At 44.3% G+C, this 22,724-nt stretch overlaps 1 protein-coding gene across 5 annotated transcripts in view; it reads left to right on the top strand.

Annotated features, from left to right (window-relative positions):
* IQSEC3 (IQ motif and Sec7 domain ArfGEF 3) overlaps positions 1 to 22,724 on the top strand; it is a 99,883-nt gene that overhangs the window by 27,955 nt on the left and 49,204 nt on the right. For all 5 annotated transcript variants that reach the window (XM_068661573.1, XM_068661609.1, XM_068661601.1 and 2 more), the window contains exon 2: positions 14,435 to 14,515. In XM_068661573.1, the coding sequence (XP_068517674.1) occupies positions 14,435 to 14,515 (81 nt within the window). The remainder of the gene's footprint in view (positions 1 to 14,434; positions 14,516 to 22,724) is intronic.

Below are 22,724 nucleotides of genomic sequence, written 5' to 3'. Positions count from 1 at the left end.
AGTACTGGAAAAGGGTGATCCATTCCAAGTGCAACCTAACCATGAGCCTTCAATCTATAATGCAACATGTTTTTCTAGATAGAAAATTCTCTCTCTATCCAACTAAGAATGGGTCACAGTTTGGATGTAAAATTGGGAATAGAATCCAAGTCCTGCCATGATAAGACCTGGAGAGAAATACAGCCTCTTCCAGTTAAGTTATTTGAAGAGCATTCCTTTGGCAAGATATGATTTTTTTTTGCTATGCTAAAACCCTGCAGGTTCCAAAATAGCATCCCCCTGGAACACCCCAGCATACTCTTCCAGTGAGCCTTGTCTGTGCTGGAAGAAAACTTTGGCAGTATGATCTTCACTGTCTGATTACTGCATAGTGCAGTGACAAGTAGTACACTAGAAGAGAATTGCTAAGGCTGTCATTGCTCCTAGACATAAAGGAATTAGAGCACCCAGTAACTGAGGACATGGAAGCAGTCTTTGAAATGTCTAATGAACTCCAGTTATTGCTTTAATTTACTTTGTGAAAAAAAAAAGAGATGGTGGTGAGCTTCACGGGGTTTTCAACATGCCTAAAAGGGTGGAAGAATTCAATCGTTCTGCACAGGGGTGCAAAACACAAGAAAACATCCTCAAATTCACAGTGGCATCAATTACTCTGAGCTCGGGAATTTGGAAGATATGCTTCAAATAAAGGAGAAAAGCAGAAACAATAAATGAGACAAAGCCAAGTATCTCGTTGCCCTTTACAGACAGTCATGGAGTGAAATAGCAAAGCAGTCAATACCACAGCTAACTAGAGGATAATTTTACAAGGGGAAGAGAACAGGCTTTAGGATCTGCCCTTTCTTTGAAGAGACAAGCCTAAAGCTTTTTATCCACTTTATCCCCAGCCCTCCCACTCCACCATGCTCCCTTGAACAAGGGAGCCTGGCACCAGGAGAGGGAATTCCGCAGCAGCAGAATTTAAGAATGCCATCACTGAGAGAAACATCTGACTCGCAAGATTATTATTATTATTTTTTTTTATACAGCTTTATATGAAATGCCTCTATCTCAGGGCTGTAATGCATTTCTTTGTGCCACATATGGACTCACACCAATACTTTCAATGACATTTCTTCAGTCAGAGTTTATATGGCATGAGTAAGCACTGACTTTTAGCAGAGAGAAAACTGGTAGGAGAGGTACAATGAGAAGAGGAGTAAAATGGAGTGAGAGGTAAGTTTTTACTGAGCTGGAGATCTGTTATATGATGGAGAGGTCAGCTGAGGAACTATCAACAGAGCTATTCTCACCTAATCTGCACATGCTGTTGTCCAGTGTATCAAAGTAACCACGACCAGGAAGGAGGCAGAGGTAATGAAAGTCTTAGGGAGTTGGTTTTCTAGTTAAAATAGAAGGTGAATATATAAAAGGTAGATTTGCTTCTCAGTGCTATTTACCTGTTGGGTTTGCAAGTGAGGCAGAGCAACTTTTGTCTCAAAAATAGAGATTGCCTCTTCTTCACTCTATTCAGGAATTCTTTTGCTTGCTGTGAGGATGGATGCTATTCAGTGTTACTTGCCTTCCACTATAAATTGCTTTTGATTCTTATTATCAGGTGACTGCTGACTGTCCAGCAAGATTCTCACTTTACAGATGGTCCCAAGATCACTGTCCAAATGACCTTACGTGCCACATCCTGTAGAGACTACATAGTGGTCAAATTCTGCCTTTCTCAAAGGCACACAGGCAGTAGCCCAGGACTGCTTCCCTGCCTCTTCATACATTTCAAGAGTACGTCTGCTGTGTGAGCATGCTGGCCTCTGCTAAGTGTGTAGGGAATCAGGTACTAATCCTTTAGTAGAGGATGCAGCAGCCATGAGAAGACAGGAATTGTGGCAATCCAGAGTAAAGATGCACAGTATGAAGAATCGTATCTCCCTGCAGGGTTGGACTGGGGTCGAGCAGCAGAGGTGCATGCAAACAGCATAGAAGTGAATGACTGTGGGGACCGAGTACCCTTCCTAGCACAGTAGGGAGGGTATTTAGTCTCTGTGGCACATTGTACAAACTCTATTTCATCTCCATGAAATAATGCAGTGACTAATGAATCTCTGTCACAATTTGTTTGATCTGAAGTCACCCTGAGAACAACTATTGTGTGTAGCTATGCCCTGGACACAAGGAGCTTTGTTTCAGCTGCAAGCAAGGCTGATCCTCCTAGCCTAAAAGTGTGATAATTGCTCTCCCCCTTCATACCTGTCCTTACCTCTGGGCTTCTCACTATTTGATTAAAACCTGTTGTGTACTAGGCTGTTTTTTGCTGTGAGTGACTGCATTGTCTCTTCCCACCACCTTTTCTGCAGCTTTGGGAGCTCTTCATGCACTCCACGTTTTTTATACAGAACAGTTGCTGCCAAAAGTGGAATTTCCCCCACCACACAGCTTCCAAGGCTAAACCAGAGTCTAAGCAGAATCTGTTCATCACCAGAATCAAGATTTCAACGACTCCTCATGCTAAAGTAACCACAGATGCAGATGCTGCCACTTCTGTTGCTTCTCCCCAAGATGGGAAGTATTGTCACATTCCTAGCTTATAGGGTCTGGAGCCATCACTGATGTAGCTTCACAGCTGAAGTGTGAAAGCACAAATAGCACTGCCAGCTTATGCTGAGCCACATGGTGTCAGCTTATGCTACCGCCCTGTTGGCACCAGGGTACTGAAGCAAACTTGTTAAATCTCAGTTGCTAGAGGAGATTGCACAGCTGTAAGTACCACAACAGGGTCGGCATCGGACATCTTGTTTTAGGAGCAGGAGAACAATCAGTCCCACAGCTTCTCGCTCTGATTTCCAGTAATTGTTTTTGCAGCTTTCCTGGAATATCTTGGTGGAAGTCAGGCTCCTATAGTTCAGGAGAATCTTTTATTTTCATGTTTCCAGAACCACTCTTATATATATTTTTTTTCCAAATAAAGGGAAAGATAAAAGGACTCCAGCACATAGTGGGAATCTCAAAGCTGTATTATGTAGAGAATTGCAATGGATTTGTAAGTCAGATGTTTTTGTAAGTGAAGACTCCCCACAAGGCACAAGCCAGCTGCAGTAAGGCACTGCAGAGAGATCCAGTGGTATAGACAGACATGATCAGCTCATGAAAATGAGCTCTACATGTGGCTGCAGATGCAGGCTACATAGGTTTCCACAGTCGTCACTGACTGAAGCACTGTTCTTTTGGTCAGGTGTATGAGTGTAAGCTGACATTTGCGTCTCCGTTCTGAGATAGGGCATGGATGAATAATTAGTGTATGTTAGGCATCAGGTGAAACAGTGATGTTTTCTCCATTTTTGTGGTGAATTTTTCCAAATGCTGCCCCACCACATGGGGAGTATAAAATAATCCAACTCCTGGAACTAAGAGCAATCTAAGCTGTCATCATCATGATAAATTGACTCGACAGCATGTCCTAATAGTGTTAAAGCCTAGGAATTACTGAGCAGTTAAGATGGGGAAAGGTTATTTCATAACTTTTCCAAGTCTTAAGACACTTCATTAATCCCACATGCTCTTCTGCTCTCCTGGCAAGGTCAGTAGTTTATAAAGCCTCAAGAAACTGGGAATTCTCCTGTTAACCCAAAAGTAAGGATCCATGATGTTCAAGTGCTGAGCGTACAAGTTCTGTCCCCTTCCCACCTGCATTGGTGTCAAATGATGCATTCCTTCCAGTGCAACTACATAGGCAAATTCAGCTGCTCTTGGTGTCAACCAGCTGCTGTTTCCACAAACAGTCTTGAGCACTACCTGTTTTCCATGTCAAAACCCTGATGGAAGTTCATGTGTTTGTGTGGAAGGGAAATGGGAAAATTAGATTTCCCCTGTAGCAATGGTTATTATTCCTGGCATCTGAGACATTAGAGTCAGCTGTGCAACTGGTTCTGCCCTGTCCTCTGCTCTTCCCCTAACCACACCAGAAGCATCTCAGCTTTGAAGCAATATCTGTAGAACAGAAAAATTCAGTCTTGCATGTGCCACCAAGCAGCCTATGTCCAGTTCTGCATTCTTAATTCTCCTTGTTGTGCTTCTCAGCCAGGAAACCACCCCACCTTAAACTGTAGGTGCCATTGGTGCAACCTGGATAAGACCCAGGTAACTGTAGGTATAATAGCCACTGGGTTTCCGAAGCCAGGACCCCAAAACAAGGGCCTAAAAAAGTCTTCTGTAAGTCAAGGCCAAGCCAAGCCTTGCCTTGCTTCTTTCTCACTGCATTCAACTGCACTCCTCTTGTTATACTGTTTTGTGTCAAGCCTCAACATACAGGAGGGTCTGAGCAGCTCAGAAGTAGGCAGAAGGATGTACCCCACAGAACAGCCTTAATAATCTTTGGTGAATATGCAGAATAAAACCAGTATGGAAATATAGTGTATCAGCCCCATGTGGTAGTAACAATCTCCTAGTCACTGTGCTGCTGGTGCAATTCATTGCCATCCTAGTCTGGTATCCAGCACTGAAATCAGAGTAGCCTGCAAGGGCACAGGACTGCAGTGCTGCAAGAAGCAAATCTGTCCATGCATTTTTACTTCCAGGCTGGTGCAAGTCTACAGAAGGCAGTGTTGCTAAGATGCATCAAGAGCTCAGTGGTGAGCCATTTCTGTGTGTGCAATTTGCATGTTTATGGGATTCTGACTTATTGGACAGGAGTCTTTCATATAGATTTGTGTCATTCTCCAGTGCTGAGGGGCAGCTTGGTTTCAGCCTCTAGAAAATTCCAGGGCCTTCTTCCTGCACTAAGGGGTTAAAATGAGCCGCGTGAGAGAGCAGCCAGTAAAAGTCTAAGCCTGATTACAAACAGATCTAATACTAAGTCGTAACAAAAATCCTTTTACAGAGTCCAATTCTGACACTTATTCAAAAAGTAAAAATAATTTATTCCTACTGAGGAAGAGACCTAAAATCCATTTATATCTTGCAGTCCCAGTAATTATGAAAGGGGTTGCCAATTCCACTAACACAAACCTCAGCTTTTTTGCAGTGTTCCTACATATTAGCCCAGAATAGGAGAGGAGACAAAGGTGTTTAGTCTGCTAGCAGAGCATTCAGGCGGAGTGCTAGTTCTGGATCTCTTTAGGAGGACCACATACTCATTGGTGTTAGGCTGACAAACTGTAATTACTATATGAAGAACTGGAGGCGATTTGGAGAATGCTCATCAGTGTAATTAAAAGTGAGCTTTTGCCAGCTACTTCCATTTTATATGGTTATAAGTCTATTATTTGAACAAAGACGAGACGGCCTTTGTATAGCACAAAACAGAAGAGGTATGAAAAAATGTTTCAAACCTACAAAAGGATGCTACCAGCATGCATTTGCAGGCATGTAATTATTTCATCACATGTATAACCTTTAAAAGAAATAATGGTATTAAAGGCAGTTGAAACTGAGGAATACTGTCTTGGAAAAGATCAGATGCTATCTTGAATGTAGTGTTGTATGCATACGCCATATTTCCATTAAGAAATTAATCCATACAACTTCTGTTTATGGTAATTATTTCATTGAAACGATTTCTGGAACTTACATAACCTCCCCCTCACATACGCTTCAGATTTATATAGCAGCTTCCTATTTGCAATATTGGAAGTATAGTTTTGGCTACAACTTATCAAACCTCTCTTCACTCCCAGGAAGTGTTACATGTGTCACTAGAGGATCCCCTCCATGTGGTTAGCTGCACACATACATTTAGAATATCGGATTGCTCTTTTATACAGTAGCTGTTCTTCCCGGATACCACTATTCACCCTGTTAGCCAGAGCAAATGGTATCGTGGCTTGTCTATCACAGTAGTCATCAACTATTTCCACTCCTGGTGGGAGATCTAAACAAGACTGGTAGCGCACATTTGGCACAGTCCAATATACAGCATTTCCTCCCACCAAAGCTGCTTTGCATTCTTCCTCCTAATGCTTGCAGAGCACCAGTCTAATTAGCAGACAACCATGCTCTGTGTGACTGGTGTTCCTTTTGAGGAGTAAAATCTAATTTAAATGGAGTGAATGGACTCCCCATTGACGTGTGTTTCAAAGATACTTCAGGAGAGGCAGCTCCCCAAGCCCTCTGGCAGCTGGTGACAAACTCACTTCTACCCAGGAAACTTCTTCCTGGGTACTGCTTAGCAAGTACGATCATTTCCCTCATCCTAGTTCCTACTATGCCTTAGGAAATAAATTAATGGCAAGAAGGAAGCTTCTGAGTGAATCACTTCAGCTGAGCAAATATGAGAGCATGAGAATCATCCCCATAAACCTAAGAGTATTTCCTTGGTTAATAATTCTGCAAGAGACACCAACATAGCTACATCAGAGATAAAAGTATCCCTGTCCAGAGATCTTTCAGTAGTGCCAGCATCCTGCCTTCTCCCAGGCCATTCAAATGTCCCAAACCAGACTGTTTTGTTCAGCTCAAGTAGACTACTTTTTCCAAATCTCCTCAGACTGCTGCCTTTTATTAAAAGCACAGCGTGTGTATGCAATACATTATGTTTGCCGCTTTAAGGAACAGGCTTTCATTGTTCAATAGATGCCTGATCGCAAGGTTCTTCCTCTGGACAATTCCTGTCACCGAGATTGACTCTGGTTATAATGAAGTTAGTCCACAGATAATTGAGAGCAAGTGTATCATTCTTATCTCACCTTAAGTAGATTATTTCATACGACTGTAGCAGAAGCACCAAAAGCCACAAAACTGCACAAAGAGTAATGCGCCACTTACCAGGAGAAATAATGGAAGTGGGTCCAAAAGCCGTCCCCAGGCTTTGCTTCTGGGTGTGACAATGAGGCTATTTCACAAACTGGACCCAGAAGCCAGGCTGGACTCTCCCTCATCATCTGATTCCTGGGGCCTGCATGAATACCAGCTGTTCCTTATCCCTTTTGCTGCTCTTGCCCATTTCTAGCACATAAGGGAAATCCTGGCAGTCAGCCCAGCCACTCCTTGTGGGCTTAACAAATGGATTAGATTTTCTTCAACTGTTTCAGGGTAACAAAATGGACTTGTCAGCAGCAATTTTCCCTGAATAAAGTGAGTCTGCAGGTGACATCTTTCCAATCTTCCCCTCTCTTGCTAGTGATGTCTGGAGCCCAGATCCTTGGGGAAGGAAATTTCTGTCAAGTAGGCTGTCACCAACAGAGAAAAGAGAAGGAGAGCGTCTCGGTCTACAGCAGAGGAGCAGACCCCACTGAGCTAGAACACGAGAGGCCACAGCTCATATTTGCCATCTCCCAGGCACATTACTGACTCTGACCCCAGCTGGCCTTGTAGATACCAGCTCACGCTCCCATTTCATGCTCAGACCCCTTTAGTACATATCAACACACATTGCCAGACATGTTCTTTGCACTGAAATTGGTGCAAAAGACCCAGTTTTTTTCCCAAATCCTTACCCGTATCTGCCAGTCATGCCCTCATTTTTCCCAAGAGCTTCTTCAAGGTAAGAATGACTATATCCAGGAGAAATGCCTGCCACAGATATGGATGAAAGTAACCATAGAAAGCTTCTGTTCAGGAAGATATGGCATTAATATCTCCATCCCTAGAAGCAGATGGTGATAAGTGAACGGCATATTTGACATATCTGTTATAGTCACCCACCCAACCAAAAAAAGATCAGATCACACCAGCATTGGCTCAGATCTTCTTCCTTCAACACAGGAAATTCCATTTCCTCAGCACGGTGCCTTGTGCTTATCCTTACAAGCTGTGCTGTTCCAAAGAACCCACAATAGCTCAAAAACATATTTGCGTCAGAGTGTCATATTGAATTTTCACTTCTCAAATGTAGCATATGTGTATGGTATTCTATGTTACTGAGGTGAACTTGTCTTAAAATATTTTATGGGGTCTCTAAAATCAACATATTCTGGTGAGAAAGAGGAAGTACTCTGTCAGTGGGACTCCCTTCTTCACCCTGTCCTCTAGCACCAGAAAGACAGATTTACAGCAATGCTAGAAGAGTATGATCAGGGAGTCAATGCCAGGTGTGTAGAACAGGTATAAAGTGGTTCCACAGAGACTAGAATGTTAAATGTAAACCCTCTACAAATATAGCACTGACCTTCCAGATAGCTAAGGAGCTAAAGGTAGCCACTGCTATTTGACGAGATGTTTCTGATGAAGGTGTGGAAGTAGTGATGACTTGCAGAGCAAAGTAAATCTACAGCCATAAAAACAGTAGAGTGGAGTCCATCAGGCTTAGAAGGAGTTAAAGAGCTTGAAGTCCAGAAATTACCTTCAATTTATTTTTTAACCATGCATGGTTCCTCTGTGATGTAAATTTTGCCCATACTAAACTTCCTCCAAAGTACCAGTCTAATGACCTACAAATGAGACCAGAAAATAAGATAGCTAAAAACTTTTAGTGGAGGGTATTTTGGAGAGAAAAGTGTAGGATGGGGAAGAAACAGCTAGTTGCTGAAAGGTACTCTTCTTTTGGAAACACAGCCTCTTTCAGATCTCACCTATGCAGTTACAGGTTTAATGAAGTCAGAAATAGCTCTAACACAGGAGGGAGGTGACAGAAGGAGTAAGACCTACAGCTAATCTTAGCTGGGTTGTATCACAGCTCTGTTGGTAGGGATAGCAATGAGCTATATGTTTTGGGGGAGTCAGAAGTAAGATTGTGCAACTGACCTTTCATAAACTTGCCACTGCTGAATAGTTCCTATTTATTGTTCTCCAGCCCTTGTCTTAGGAAAGATAACAGCCAGTAAAACCTCATCTGAGATGAATTGAGTTCTCCTTTGACTCCTTCTGCCTTAATCTTCCCCTTCTAGGCCATGCTTTTCTGTGACTCCATCTGTTCTCATGCCAGCTATACGAAAAAATGCAAGATAAAGACAAGTAGCAAAAGACTCTAGGAAAGTTGAGATATCCAGCACTACAAAAGCTTACTTTTACCAGTCTTTAGCTTTTCTTCAGAAAGTGAAGTTTTAAAGAGAAACCAGAAAGGCTATGTGAGTTGGACAACATATTTACTGATGTAACATTGCTTGAGGGAGCACTATTTGCCTTTCAACATTGTCAGATTTCTAGGCTGATATGTATTTGTGCCAAGGTCAAGGCTACTGAATATGCAGGCCTGTAGGGCCCAAGTACCAAGCCACAGAAGTTAGGCACCTACTGGCAGCTGGGGGACCCAGTGATCTTCACTGTCTTTGCAGCAGGGGACATGCCAGCTATGCAGCATAACAGGCGAGGACAGCAGTCACGATCAACACGGGGTGATGCAGCATGTTGAGAGAAGCATGCTCTGTGTGCTCACAGTGAGAGCAGTTTTCACTCTGCCTTGCTCTGGCATTTCTTGTAGTCTAAAATCATTCATTCAGGTGAATTCATAGATGATTGTCTATGGGAATGGGCCATATTGGATATGTATTTAATTGAAGCTGACTGATGGAGAACAGGGAGCACCACGGATTTCTATATGCTGTCTGGGCTGAGGGTTTGCTTTTGTGCATTGTGGGAGAAGATGAAAGAGGGGTTAGTGTTTTTTACCTTAATACAGCTCTCAGCAGATTCGTCTCTATTTTGGGGCAGCTGTCATCAGCGACAAACTAGCGAGCACTGCTGCTTTGGATGGTCAACAAGACTGAATGAACGTGAAGCCTCAGGTGCTTGTTTTAAGAGCAGATACAGCGTTATGGCAATTTTAGGAAAGTTTGCACACCTTTGGACCTGTGGTGTGCAATCTAGATAGCTACAGAGACTTGCAGTTGTTAGAGCTCAACACTTGTACCCTCTCTAACACCAGTTTTTAAGAGAAAAGAGGCTTGGCTTTTTGGGATCCACAGCTGTAAAGGCCAAGGTAACATGAGTCAGAGGATCTCTTTGCAGCACAATCCAGCTTTCTAAGAAGCCAGAAAGGTAGAGCTAACTCCTGCGCCAACTAGACAGCTCATGCTAGCCAGAAGGTTTGGCACAGGCCTCTCTAAAGTTTGTCACAGAGCAGAAATTGTTGCGGCCAAGCTGTTCATCCACAGATATCCCCAGTGAAGTTGGAGGCAGCTGGCTGGAGGATACCTCTTGTCAGGAGCAATGTTAGAGACAACTGAATAAAAGTCAGTCAGTTGTTTTCTCTCAGAGGAGAGGAAGCTGACGTTTCAATTGACAACGCAGGTTGCTACTGGGTCAAATACAGCTTTCTCTGCATTTAAGATAGGTCTGGACTGTCAAATCCTTGCCTCTGGAGCACGCGTCCCAGCTAGACAGAGCAAGGCACTGACAGGCTCAGGCTGTTCCCAGTCCTCCTCTTGCATCTTTGCTTGCCTTTGTACTGTGCTGCTCCTCCACACACCGCTCACATACTGCTGGCAGCATTTGCCTCAATAGGCACTTCAACATGCCTCCCCCTCTCCATTTGCCTTTTTCTCTTTTGTACCATCCGTCTCGTCTTCTCTCTCCCAAAACACCTTCCCTTCTTGCTGGCTTTTCTCTTCCAGCTTTTCTTCGGGGTGCAGGCCAAGCGATGACCATTTGATTGGTTTTAAAGCAATACATTGCAAACACAACACTTAACTGTATCCTGACGGACAGGAGAAATCATCTCTCTTCCTGATATCCTGCCTGCTCTGCCTAAAACATTGTTTTTTTAGCAACAGTCTCTGCAATGGTTTGCAAGCCTGAGGAATGCAATATAGAGGACACAGAGGAAAAGACAGAAAGTCAAAAAGCAAGCTCTAGGCCTACCCTTTTAACTGAAAAACAATTACCAGCTATGAAATATTTAAAAAGAAAGAAACTACAGATAGCACCCCAAAGTAATGAGTCTGAATCAACAGCCACCAGACTGACGACACTTTGCCTTCCTCCCTGTTTTCCAAAGGCAAAACAAACCGTATGCTTTCTGGTGTTTAACTCCTCAGAGGCTGCACATTCAAATTTTATGTAGCATTTCTGACTTCTGAAGTCAGATTTGTTTAAAAGCTAAATAAAAAGAAAGCAGAGAAAGAAAGAAAGAAAGAAAAAAACAAAACATCAAAAGACTTACACTGACTTCAGAGAGGTACTAAATATCTCAAGACTTATTTTAAAGCTGCAAAGGTTGACAACGCCACGGGGGAATGAAATCCTGGTAGCCACCAGCCATTACAATCCTGCCAGGCCCTCTTCAATCACAGCATCAAAAATAACATCTTACCTGAAGACTTCACAGAGTTAAAAAGAGAGCTGCTTTGCTAGAACACTTACTTGAGCCTCAGAAGTGATAGCAGGGCCCTGAGACACTTGCCTTTTGCACCCAGATAAGTGCTCCTTTGTCCAGATGGCAATTAATACGGCCTCTTCAGGGTGAGAACAGGTCCATTTCTTTTGTAGCCTGTCAGCTCTTCCTTTCCCAGCTCCTTCCTGGGCTATGCATGCCATGCTGTAAAGGCAAGGGGCTCACTTTTCACACAGATTTGCAAAGCATCAGATATACGCAGGATCAAGAGGTGGAAAGAAAGAGGAAAATGAATGGAGATAGGCTCCAAAATGGAAGCCACTTCCTGTGGTGTATGCCTGAGTAGGTCAAAAGAGGAAGAGATACAAGTTGTAAAAGAAGAATATGAGTAGACCCAAAGTCACAACTGCACCTGGGTATTTGGGGAACTCGTGTAGAAACAAGATATCCTTCCTTGCCTGCAGGGAAGAGAAAGTTCAGCACTCTTGGAGCATCCATTTACCCTGTGTATCTATTGGGCAGTGCCTGCTCCTCATCACCTCCTTGGGCACTTCTTGGGTGTCACGGCCCTGGACTCATGGATCCCAAATGGCCTGGAGGCGGATTTCTGCCTGTGGGCATAATCAATACCTGGTAGTGGTATGTAAGCTGTGAGGCTACTCCAGGGATGTTGGGATCTCAGAGGCTCAAGAGGACTGTGGTTTGGTCAGAAAATTGCCAAGGTTAGTGTGAAACACGCATGAGAAACCATGAGAACCAGAGTCAATAACTGACTGTGCAGCTGCACTGCTCAGAGCATCCTGATTCTCTGAAGAGCACCTGTAAGACGTTTTTTCTTAAAATGCCCACAGAACACTGAGCCTAAAGTCCTGTAACTTAATGCCACTCTTCCCGTCCCTGTTTCCCCAGTACTTTTCTTTTTGTTTCTGTCCTGATAATTACCTAACAAGGAATTGCTTCTGTTTCTCAGGTTTTTGTCTGTACTTTTTCAGTCCTCTTTTCCCCTATGTTTTCCCTCCCTGTTGTTTGCTTTCTTTACGTGTAATTAGCAAGCTGAGTGGTGCATCTGATGTTAGGCAGAGGACAGTGCAGACTGCTCTGGGAGCTGGGCAGAACAAAGAGCCAGGTGAATGGGAAGACTGGAAACCTGATGGCCCCTGTCCAAGGGACTACTTGTATGGCATGGCTGTGCTAGAGCTTTGGGGTATGGAGGCATGGACCTTCCAGCAGCTTGCTGGGAAGTCCAGGTAAAACTCTGATTTGAAGGATCTTTGTCAAACCTAAGATGTCACCAGATAGTTTTAGTGTGATGGTTCAGTGTTTTCTGCAAAAACAAAATTTTACCAGAAAATTCCTTTTTCTGAAACACTTCTAGCTGGAAGCAGAGCGACAAGATGTAGGAGCTTGAGTATTCGTGTAAGTCTGCTTGAGTGTAAGGCTCAAAAGTGACCTTACCACCTTCTTCAGTAAGAAGACAACACAGGTAGTTTATGTACACACTAGACAGACAGATACTTGCCACGTGATAAGTTTGAATTTAAAAAAAACGTAGTGAGACTCAGCAATAACCAGGCTGGCAGGAGAGAAGGGATGTGAGCTGGGTAGTTACAGAAATGGAAGATCAGGAGATGAATGTGGTATGTCACACAAACATATCCCTTCTTTTCTAGCAGGCTGCATGTCACAGGCAGGTACCTAGGGCATGGACAGAGATCACAGAGGTAAAGCTAACACTTTCTTCTTCACCTTGCTGCATTCCTCCTACTAATCCTGCTGCTTCTAGGGAAAGATGCCTTTTGACAATGCATTGGGAGTCAAGGAAGCAGAAGAACTGAGCAGTTTGTTATATTGAACTAGCTGAGAGGTTGAAATGTGGTGGTTGTGAGGAGGATCGTTGTTGTCTGTAATTTAGCTGTCTTAGTGGCCAATCTCTGTCATATTTGGAGAAAGACGAAGACAATAAAATTCACATTTCAGAGTGACAGAAAGTGTGGCACGAGCATTGGAAGAATAAGGGACCCCATGAGAAGCCAGGAGACCTAGCTTTACTGCTTATGTCTGGGCTAGAAGCTACAAAAATATTTTTAAAATGAGATGACCCCATCTGAGCCCTGGGTCTCCGCAGTATGCTGAGAACAGAGCTCTAAGTGCTGTTCCACAGACTTGGAGACAGGGTGATTTGTGCCATCTGAGGGGTCAGCGTGCTTTGTGTCACCTGCTTTTCTTCTCCTCTTCTTCTTTTCAATACCGTTCATCTACTACTTTTTTGCCTGCCACTGTGTCTCTTTTTAGTGACTCCTTTTCATTGATGAAGGTCAGGGTGTTCAAAGTTGGCTGTTGATTTGTGCTGCCTCTGACTCCTCAAGGGTCCACAAAGAACTATTTTTAAAGGATCTAATTTTCAGAAGTGCTGAGCAGGTCTTACTGTGCTCCAGTGCTATGGTAAGTGCCCAGCATCCCTGAATATGAGGCTCCTTACAAATGTTTTCAGCAAGAGACCCAAGAGCACGTCACCAAGATTAGTGAACAGTTTTGAAAAGCTCAGTCTTGCATTTCTTACTCTGGATGAGTTCTTTTGCCTTTCTCATCTAATATTTTTTGTTTTCCTATTTTCCTCAGGTTCATTACTTATGTTTTTGTTTTTCTTTGCTGTGATCTCTTCCTACTTTCTATTCTGCTCACGATCACAGCCCACCCCCTTGTGCTTGTCATGTCAGTTTTTTCTCTACTATTATTGGCAATCCCCAGTACTGATGTGCTGGGGCCATTTTTGTGCTTAAGAGTGGCTTCGGGAGAAATGTCTGCAGAGTTAATTCAGCCACTGCCATGAAAAAAATCAACTTATTTGCATTAAAATGCATAGGAAACATATCTAAGGAAACACATCTAAGGAGATGTTCATGTCCCAAATTAAATAAACATTAGAGACTGGTGAACCTATTTTTCATGAAATGTATGGGATCATGAGACAAATACTGACAGAAAAAACAACTTCCTGTTTGTGTGCTTTTGACTGTTCTCTACAGTTTCACATCAGCAGCGGGAAGAGTAAAGGAGAGGTATAAAATTGCTAGCCCCCTTATCTCCTGCTAAACAACATCTCAGAGTGTAAAATATTCATTTAATAATCAGTTTTCTCTTTCAACATCATTGGATGTCACCATCCTCTTGGAACAGACCTGAGTTTTCTGCCGAGTGAGCTGAACACTAACCTGTTTGTTTTTGTTTTTGTTTTTCTTACAGGAATGAAACTGTTTTACACCAGTTCTGTTGCCCAGCAGCTGACGCAGAGCAGAAGCCTTCATCTCCAGACTCCTCTCCAAGGTGGGAAACTGCTGCCAGCGAGGTCTTTTCGTGTTCATCCTCTTCTGCTTTCTCATCACCCATCACTGATCTTCCTGCCCCAGAAAAAAATTAAATTAGTTACCCCACATGATAAGGTACCCGGGCATACAGTGGTATAGACCTTTATCCTCCAGCAAAAGTCACCAACAAAGTCAGAGTTCTGCCTAGCACTGTGGCACACATGGTATCTGTTTCGTCTCTCCCATGCACACCTGGGGTGAGAGTTGACCTCTCAGAAATGCCCCGCTGGGATCTCACTTGTTCACAACAACTGCTGGGGCTGAGGCAGCCTGAAGCAGAGGGGTACGGTTTTACACTTATAGGCTGGTGCTATTAACCTTTACCAACTTGTATTCAGTGCAGGTAGGGTTGGGCACACCAGCACTTATCACAGCTGTCCTTCATCAGTGGAGGACATCAGTGCCAAAACCAAGGGGTCCAAGGAGTACATTAAAATTACTTGAGATGCACATACTGGATATAGTTTCCATGCTTGCCTTGTTCCTCCATTTTTGCCATCTCCTTCTCCCCTCACAGCTTCTTATACCACCATTTCACAGACCTGCTCCTTTTTGCCATGCCTCATCAGCCTTCTGTCAACAGTAAACAGATTTCTCTTTAAAGATTTCCCTCATCACACTGCAGGACTTTTACATCTGGCATTTGGCATCAGTAGAAGAAGCCCAAGTTGCCGGGGAGGGCTCTGGGCAGAATGGGGCAGCTGAATTGCAGTAGTGAGGCTACATCATTATTGAAATGATATTTCTCTTGCTTGTTCTGCTCACCGGAGCAGGCTGTGATTTCTGATTTCCTTCCAAGGAAAAGTGGAAGTGCTAGACAACTACAAAGAGAATAGCCATACGTGCACATGTGTACGTTCAAAACAGGCTTCGGCCACACTTGAAGACAGGGTAAAGGAGCAGGACCCCTCATTCCCATTTGTGTATGAGGATGGAAGGGTTAGCACCCTGTGATGTCTGTGCTGAGAGCTCTCAAGGATTGGTAAAGTTTGTGTGACGGCCCTGTGGGATGTCTGCAGCTGCATCTCCGTGGCAGATGGGGAGGTGCTGGCAAGGAAAAGGAAACAACAGAGGTTGCTGTGGTAGGGACAGCCACCTCTCCCTTGCATTTCTCAAGAGAGAGGGTTTTGATCACGTTCTCTGTTTTGTGTAAACCAAGGCTCGATTTTGCCATAGCTATCTGTCATCATACCCTGATCCTTGCCCCTGCCACATTCCTGTCCCAGCCTCTATCTTATTTCCTATCCCTTAGTTTGTAGCTTTTTCTTATCCTATGAGGCTGTCATTTCCACAGTGCCTTAAGCTCTAGGTGAATTGTTGTCATGCTCATGCGTCAGATTTTCTTTTTCCAGCCTAGTGACTCCCAAAGACCCCACCTATCCCTTGAGCCTCAGTTCACCTGCCCTCTGTGTACTGGGAACCACCAAATTTCTCACCTGGGATTCGGCATGTAAATCAAAGAGAAAACAATCATTTATTCCATTAATTTAACAACTTGGCAAATTGCATTCAAATATGCAGGAAGTCAGAAGCGGAGATGAATGACACTGACCTGTTGACCCAGCATGTTGCATCTGGGCTTCCAGTTGAGGGCCCTCTCACACTGCTCTGTGCTGCCCTTTCCATGTCACCTAGACTGTCTTTTGTGGTTTGTCCCACTCTGCAGGCCCTCTGCTTTCCTTACTTTCTTTAGACAGCTTTCTCTTTGCCATTTCTAATGCCCCTAGGCTAGACCCTTGTAGCAGTCTGAGCCTGTCTGTGTGTGACACACTATTCTGTGTAGAGACAGAGATGGTTGAAGCCACTGTGGCTATCTGAAGACAAGAAATATTCAAGAAGTCTTTTGCTTTTTGAAAGAGAGCAGCATTTATATGCGATCTCTGTATGTGATAGTGTCAGGTGAGAAGAATATTCCTGCTTCTCACACTGTGCCAGTGGAAAGGCAGAGAACACACAGGACTATTGAGCTCAGTGGTCAGCTTTATGTTGGCCGGACCACCTCCTAGCCTCCACTAGGTCCTGCAGTCTTCCATGGGCACCTTTCATTTCTGAAGTTACATATACAGTGCAGTGAGGAGGGCAAGAGAAACGCAGAGCAGGAAAACCACAGGGTCACCATGGAGCTCACGTCTGTAGCTGATAGCTGTGCTGCTCTGGAATAACTCAATGCACCGCTGAGAGAAGCTCATCAGATCATTTACAGAGCCCATCACCCTGCTCAGATCAGGAGCAGGCTCCCTGTTGAACCAAGGCAGAACAAAAGTCAATCAATCAGGACTGAAATATGTGGGTCAGAGAGCCTGAATAGGCAATCAGTTCCTGGGTGAGCCAGGAATATCCCTAAATAAGCTCATCAGGACTCCCGATGGGAGAGCCTGGGACGCAGGAGCTCCCTGTGCAGCTCTCCTGAGCACTGCTGAAGGGACAACCAGTCACAAGTGGTGCTTTGGTGAATTCGATAAACCAGCTTGGGTTTATTCTTTCTTTTCTCCCTCCATGATCAAGCGTTTCCCTAAATGAGATAAATCCTGTCAGAACTGATGCCACTAATAACCATCAACCGTCTAGTTTTAATTAGAGTTTGCTTCATTAATGCCCCAACTCCTCTCTGCACAGCAGATTAAATAATGTACTTGCAGCTCATTTACACAAACCCCCAAACTGCAGGGCTGAGCTGCAATCCTTTAATTAAACAGCCCGGCTGATCCCTACCACTGCCTCGGCTCATCAGTCTAAGCCGATTAAAGAGAATAGGGACTAATAAAGAGCATAAACAGGGAAGTGACTCTCGGCTCTTCAAGGGACTTGGAGACTCCAGCAGTGATCGGCTGCTGTCTCCTCCTCTGCCAGGAGCCTTGCCTCAGCCCTCATCGCTTCCTTCTGGGACCTGCCAGAACAGCCCTGCTTTCAGGGAGAACCCAGCCTCATCTTGGGCGACAGAGGGAACATGGGCAGCAGGGAAGGTGAATATAAGGAGGGGTATCAAATCAAGGCAGTAAGAAGAGCGATCGCCTGACTGCAGGACAGCACAGAGAGAGCAGCCACACAGCTTTGGTGGGGCAGAAGGGAAAGAAGACAGTAGGAGGTCAGTTGTTGGGAAAAGCCTGGGGGAAAAAAAAAATGGTTCAGCTTGTGTTTTCTGGTGGTCATTGTCTTTTCCTGTGTAATCTTCCCTATGGTTTGTCCTGCCAGGTTTCTAAATCTTTCTTTGCTACCCATCCAGCTGAAAAGGCCTTGGCTTCACCTAGGTGGGAATAATTGGGAGCAGATTGGTGTCTAACTGCTCAGCAGAAGCCAACCTGATGAGGCAGTTGTGATCATTCCCTCCCATACCGTTCAGCTTTGCTTCACTGACTGCCACTAGCATTGCTCTGCCTCTTCTCCCTTCTCCCATCCCGTGTGTGAATTCATTACTGAGGGATGGGGATGGAGCTGAGTGTCACAGTCCCATGAGTTTAGCAATGTGAATTTCCCACCTGATTGCCGTGCTGGCTTGCACCGCTGGTCAGCAAGACTGGTGCTGCTGGCCAGGAGCTTTAGGAGACAGATTTGATGCAACATCTTCTGCCCCCAGGAAGCCCAGAGCCAAAATACAGTATGTGGTGCTGGCAGCAGCAGGCAGGTTCCTGCTGCTGAGCTCTGCATAGGGCTTCCCCATTTACAAGTAGAGTGCAAGCCCTGGACAAGAACCACCACTTTCTACCATGGATCTGTACACTACTGGCTTCACGATCACAGCCCATCTTTCAGGCTGGGCTTCCACTGGGGATGCCAAAGATCAGGCTGAGTGGAGTGAGGAGACTCCATGAAGGCAGTAGGAGCTAACCCTGCTCCTTTGCTGAGGTGCTGATTAGACCGTGATTTAGCCAAACCCTATAATTTCATAAAGCAACTGCTCTTTTTCTTGCTGGCTTCTGCCTGCTAACGGCAGGGTTTCATTCTAGGGATTTGAATAGCCTCGTAATTGCATTTCCCGCTTCTCCCAGTCTCACAGTGGAGACTGGCATCCCAGAACAATGACCTTAAAATGTGTCCAGCAGCAGCCCAGCTCTAACAGGATTACATACCATTTGCCTTTGTGTGAGGTAATAGGGCTGAGATGAGAAAGATTTGTTTCTATTAGAGTAATGAGAGGAAATGATGGAGTCACAATTGGAGGGAACAGTATATTCATTCAATTGCCTTTCAGAGGCTTTTCGGAGCCTGCCTCTGGCTCGCCTGTGATGCTGAATAGGAAATCAGCAGAAAATCACCTCTGCTCCTGCGGTGAGAAAAGTTCTACATAAAACATTAAGCACCTGGGGCAGGTCCACTTTGGCAGTGGTCATGGGGATGACACTGGAGTGCTGAATGATCTTGTCACAAAGGAGAATAGATGGGATCCAAGTATAATTGTGTGAAGGGCAGGATCAGACCTCAGATAACTCTTTGGGAAGGGATGATGCTTCACCTTTGTATTTGTGAGAGAGATGCTCCTTCCTATCTGGAAGAAGAGCAGGTAAGACCTGACCTGCTTTTAAAGCAAAGAAGACAAAGAGTCCTCCCAGGGAAAGGTCAGGGTTCTAAGGACTGTCGTGTGGAAGGGCTTGGATGTGGACTGAGCAGGAGAGCTAGGGTCTGAAATGTCTATTGAAAAGTTGGGCTGGATCTACTCATATTTGCACATAATATTTTCTCATGAGACGTAACTTTCCAGTATCGAGAGTCTGCTTAGTTCAGGGCTGAAATATGATCAGTACAACTGGCAAGTGTTTGCTTCATGATTATGGACCAATTAAGTTGTAACTCAATATAGTTTAAACTTCAAACAGCTGTGTACTCATTTCTAAAGTGCCTTCTGCATTAGTCACCGTCACAAATTGGTTACTGCCTGGCATCACAGCACCCATTAGCAGCAAGGAGACATGTAAGCCTTTGGCTACGTCCCCTAGCCAGCCTTCCCTGCATTTCTGGTGAAACTCCTTTTTGCCCTGTTTCTGACTTACCAAAGTACTCAAATGGAATAACCTTGTCCTTGGTGGAAGAGGAATTGTGTTTGTTGCTCCACTGTTGCATGTGGGAGGGTGAAAAGTGGATGGACAGATTTTGGACAGTTCTTTGAAATCAAACCTTCAAACACCTTTCTTTTCAGCTCTCTGACATGCATGGCAGTATGCTACCTCTTAAAGAGCATACAGTTAAAAACAAAATCTGATTTCCTTTACTTCTGGAAGTCTGCTGTCTCTGACTCTTCATATATCTTTATCTGAATTCTGTTCAGAGAGGGAACGTGCAGTCGTTCTGTGCCCTATGAAGTCATGCTACAAGACATTGGCACAAAAGAGCCACGCATATCATCCACTGCACCGTCACAGCATCATGTCTTTCTTTGACTCCCCACTGCTGTAGCCCAGGAGCATTTTTCCTCTCAGAATAGCTCTAACTTTGCCCTCGGGTCATGCTAGATGCTCTACCAGTCAAATCCTCAAAGAAAGCCACAAGATTGTATTTGGTTTGCGAATGCAGTAACCCCTAAGACTGAGGCCCGTGAAGTTGATAGGAACTGACCTGTTCTCCAAGTCAATTACCTGTCTTAGATACCACAGAAGCATCTTGAAAACAAAACCAACTAACCAAAACCAACCAACCAAACAAAACACAACTTGAGTTTGGTGGGGAATGATGATTTTCCACCAGTATCTGTCACTCTATAGCCACTACAGAAAAACAGATGAGCTGCACATTATGACGGACCCTGTGAAAGACTGACCTTGCCTGACACAAAGAAAGCAAATCCAGTTCATGAAATGGGAAATTGGCCTTTTTGGCTTAGGATTGCTGGCAGGATATTGGTGGCAGGATATTGGATTTATAACCTGGAGGTCAGTGCTTCCTCTCATCTCAGAGGTACTCAGTGCTATGGCCCAGGTGTGAAGCATGATAATGATTCGAGTCTGAATCAAATCAGATCTGTAACTTACCACACAAAACAGCACAATAACTCTGACTAATTGGCCCCCAGCTTGCAGTGCCAAGTGCAAGCTCCCAGAATTAGTGGAACACAGAGGCTGAATTCTCCTCTGATTCGTAATGGAGGACACTCCAGGTCAGGCTTACAGCACCTGGACATGCCAGTGTAAAGCAAGCCTCCACAACCATGCTCTGTGTCTTGTGTGCTCCGAGGACAAGAGACTTTATATACAACACTCTCCAGCCTGATTTTCATTCCTGCTGAAGCTATCCACAGCACCGTTTTTGAAAACGCACAGGAGAAGTTTGAGCAACATTTCTGCTTTGTTAGCACATCCCGTTTGTGCTTCTTTTCTCATTTCTGTGCCTTATTGAGGTCACAGGCATGACGAGAGGATTTTTTCTGCTTCTTAACAGCTCATCTACTTCTTATTCTTTCCTCCCTGTAGACTTAATAATCCTCTGTTCAAGATATTACAACTAGAGTTTGTGGAGATGCTGCGAACAGGCAGGGATGGGTCAGCAAAGTTCACATAAATATTCCCCAGGCTCACAGTTGTCTGAGTTTTGATTTCAGTTTGACACAGAGATGTGGGCCAGGAGTAATGTCTGGACCCAGATCAGAACTCTTCCTAAGTGTGAGAGTGAATAGATTCTTGCTTTTTTGAGCATTTTGTACAGTCAGAACCAGCAGCTTCAATTGCTTTGTAGGAACCTAGGTCCAGAACTGCAAAGGTATTTAGTGCATGTAGATTTAGGAGAAATGTTGAAACACAATTATAAGCAAAAAATGTTTTAGAGAACATCCCTAACATCATAGCTACCAACAACCTTGGGAATCTCTTTCAGGAAAGAATAGTTGGCAATTCTGGTACATGACCTTTGAGGAATGGCTCTTTCTGGAAGCATTCAGAGAAACAGGAGGTGAGTTTCAGATGCAGTGGCTCAGTCCTGCAAAGGAGATTCACCAGGACAGAGCATTTTTGCACTGTCTTCCATGCAGATGTTTCTCTGCTTCTTCTCTCCAACAGCTGGTGCAACCACTTTCAGGCAAATTTGGAGAACATGATGGGGGGGGGAGGGGGTTAAAGTGAGGAATAGATGGGCTCTTCAACAGGAAAACTAAAATCTCTGACAGCAGCTGGAGCATTTCTGTCACATTGGTTGCTTTATTTGACCTCTGTTGACACCTTTCTTAAGGAAGAAAGAAGACGGCAGGAGAAAGGTCAAAGGAAACCAGTCTGAAGTATCCTGTTTTGAAACTGCAAAGATACCATTCAGCCACCTGTGTTTGCTGAGAGCCTGAGGCTGTATCCAGCCATTTCCTGGCCTCATGTCCTTCCACTCCTTCCTTTGCCCTTGTTGATTCTGTTGTCTGTGTGGATCCTGCTCTAGAGGAATTCAGACGTGTATTTAAGTACTCTTCTCCTGCATGTGACAGCACTTTCCATTTCTTGGTCCACAAGAGTGGTAATATCAGTGAGAGCTGAGCATAGCCAAACCCTGCAGTTGTGGGAGCCACTTTCAGCAGCTATTTAAGTGGTGTTTGAGCTATTAAGCTATCAGTTTGTTTCTTTAATTTTGGGTGATTTACTCATGACTTGCAGATGAACCTCATGTTCTCTCCCCCGTGTTGCAAAGAATTCCCTGTCCATAACACGGCAACTTCTCAGTACCAGTGGAATGCAACATTAACACCTTCTGGATCCTGTGCTTTCTGTGTGATCATGCCACAGAGCTGCTTGAGAAGCAATGACAGCTTTGGAAATAGTCCTGTATCTAGCACTGAAAAATGGGCAGACGGCTGATAAAGTAATAGCAGATGGACTGTGGTGGAGCTAACACCATTCATTCTAATCCCCTACTGGTATCAATTGACCTGATCTGCTTCAGTCAAGATCTTATCCCCACCCCTAAAAATGGTCCATTTCAGATCTTTCGTGCACTAAGGTGCATTCTGTTGAATTCAAGAGGTTGTTTCTGTGGACCCTCTGTCTACACACTTCTTCATGGCTTACAAGGCAGAGAGAGAGGTGAGGCAAGTACACATTGAGAAACTGGCAAAGTGATGAGAAAAGAGCCTCTGAGAAAGAAAGGGAGACATACTCAGCTCAAGAAAGAAAGCAGTGAGACTGATAGGAAAAGGGATGGCAGCCATGCTACACAGAGGAGGAGAATGACAGAAGAGAAGGCAGCAGAAAAAGCAGAAAGTTAAAAAA

This window comes from Anas acuta, chromosome 1, assembly GCF_963932015.1.
Source record: "Anas acuta chromosome 1, bAnaAcu1.1, whole genome shotgun sequence".
NCBI lineage: Eukaryota > Metazoa > Chordata > Aves > Anseriformes > Anatidae > Anas > Anas acuta.
Note: the sequence above shows the minus strand (reverse complement) of the source record. Positions and strands in the feature narration are given on the sequence as shown.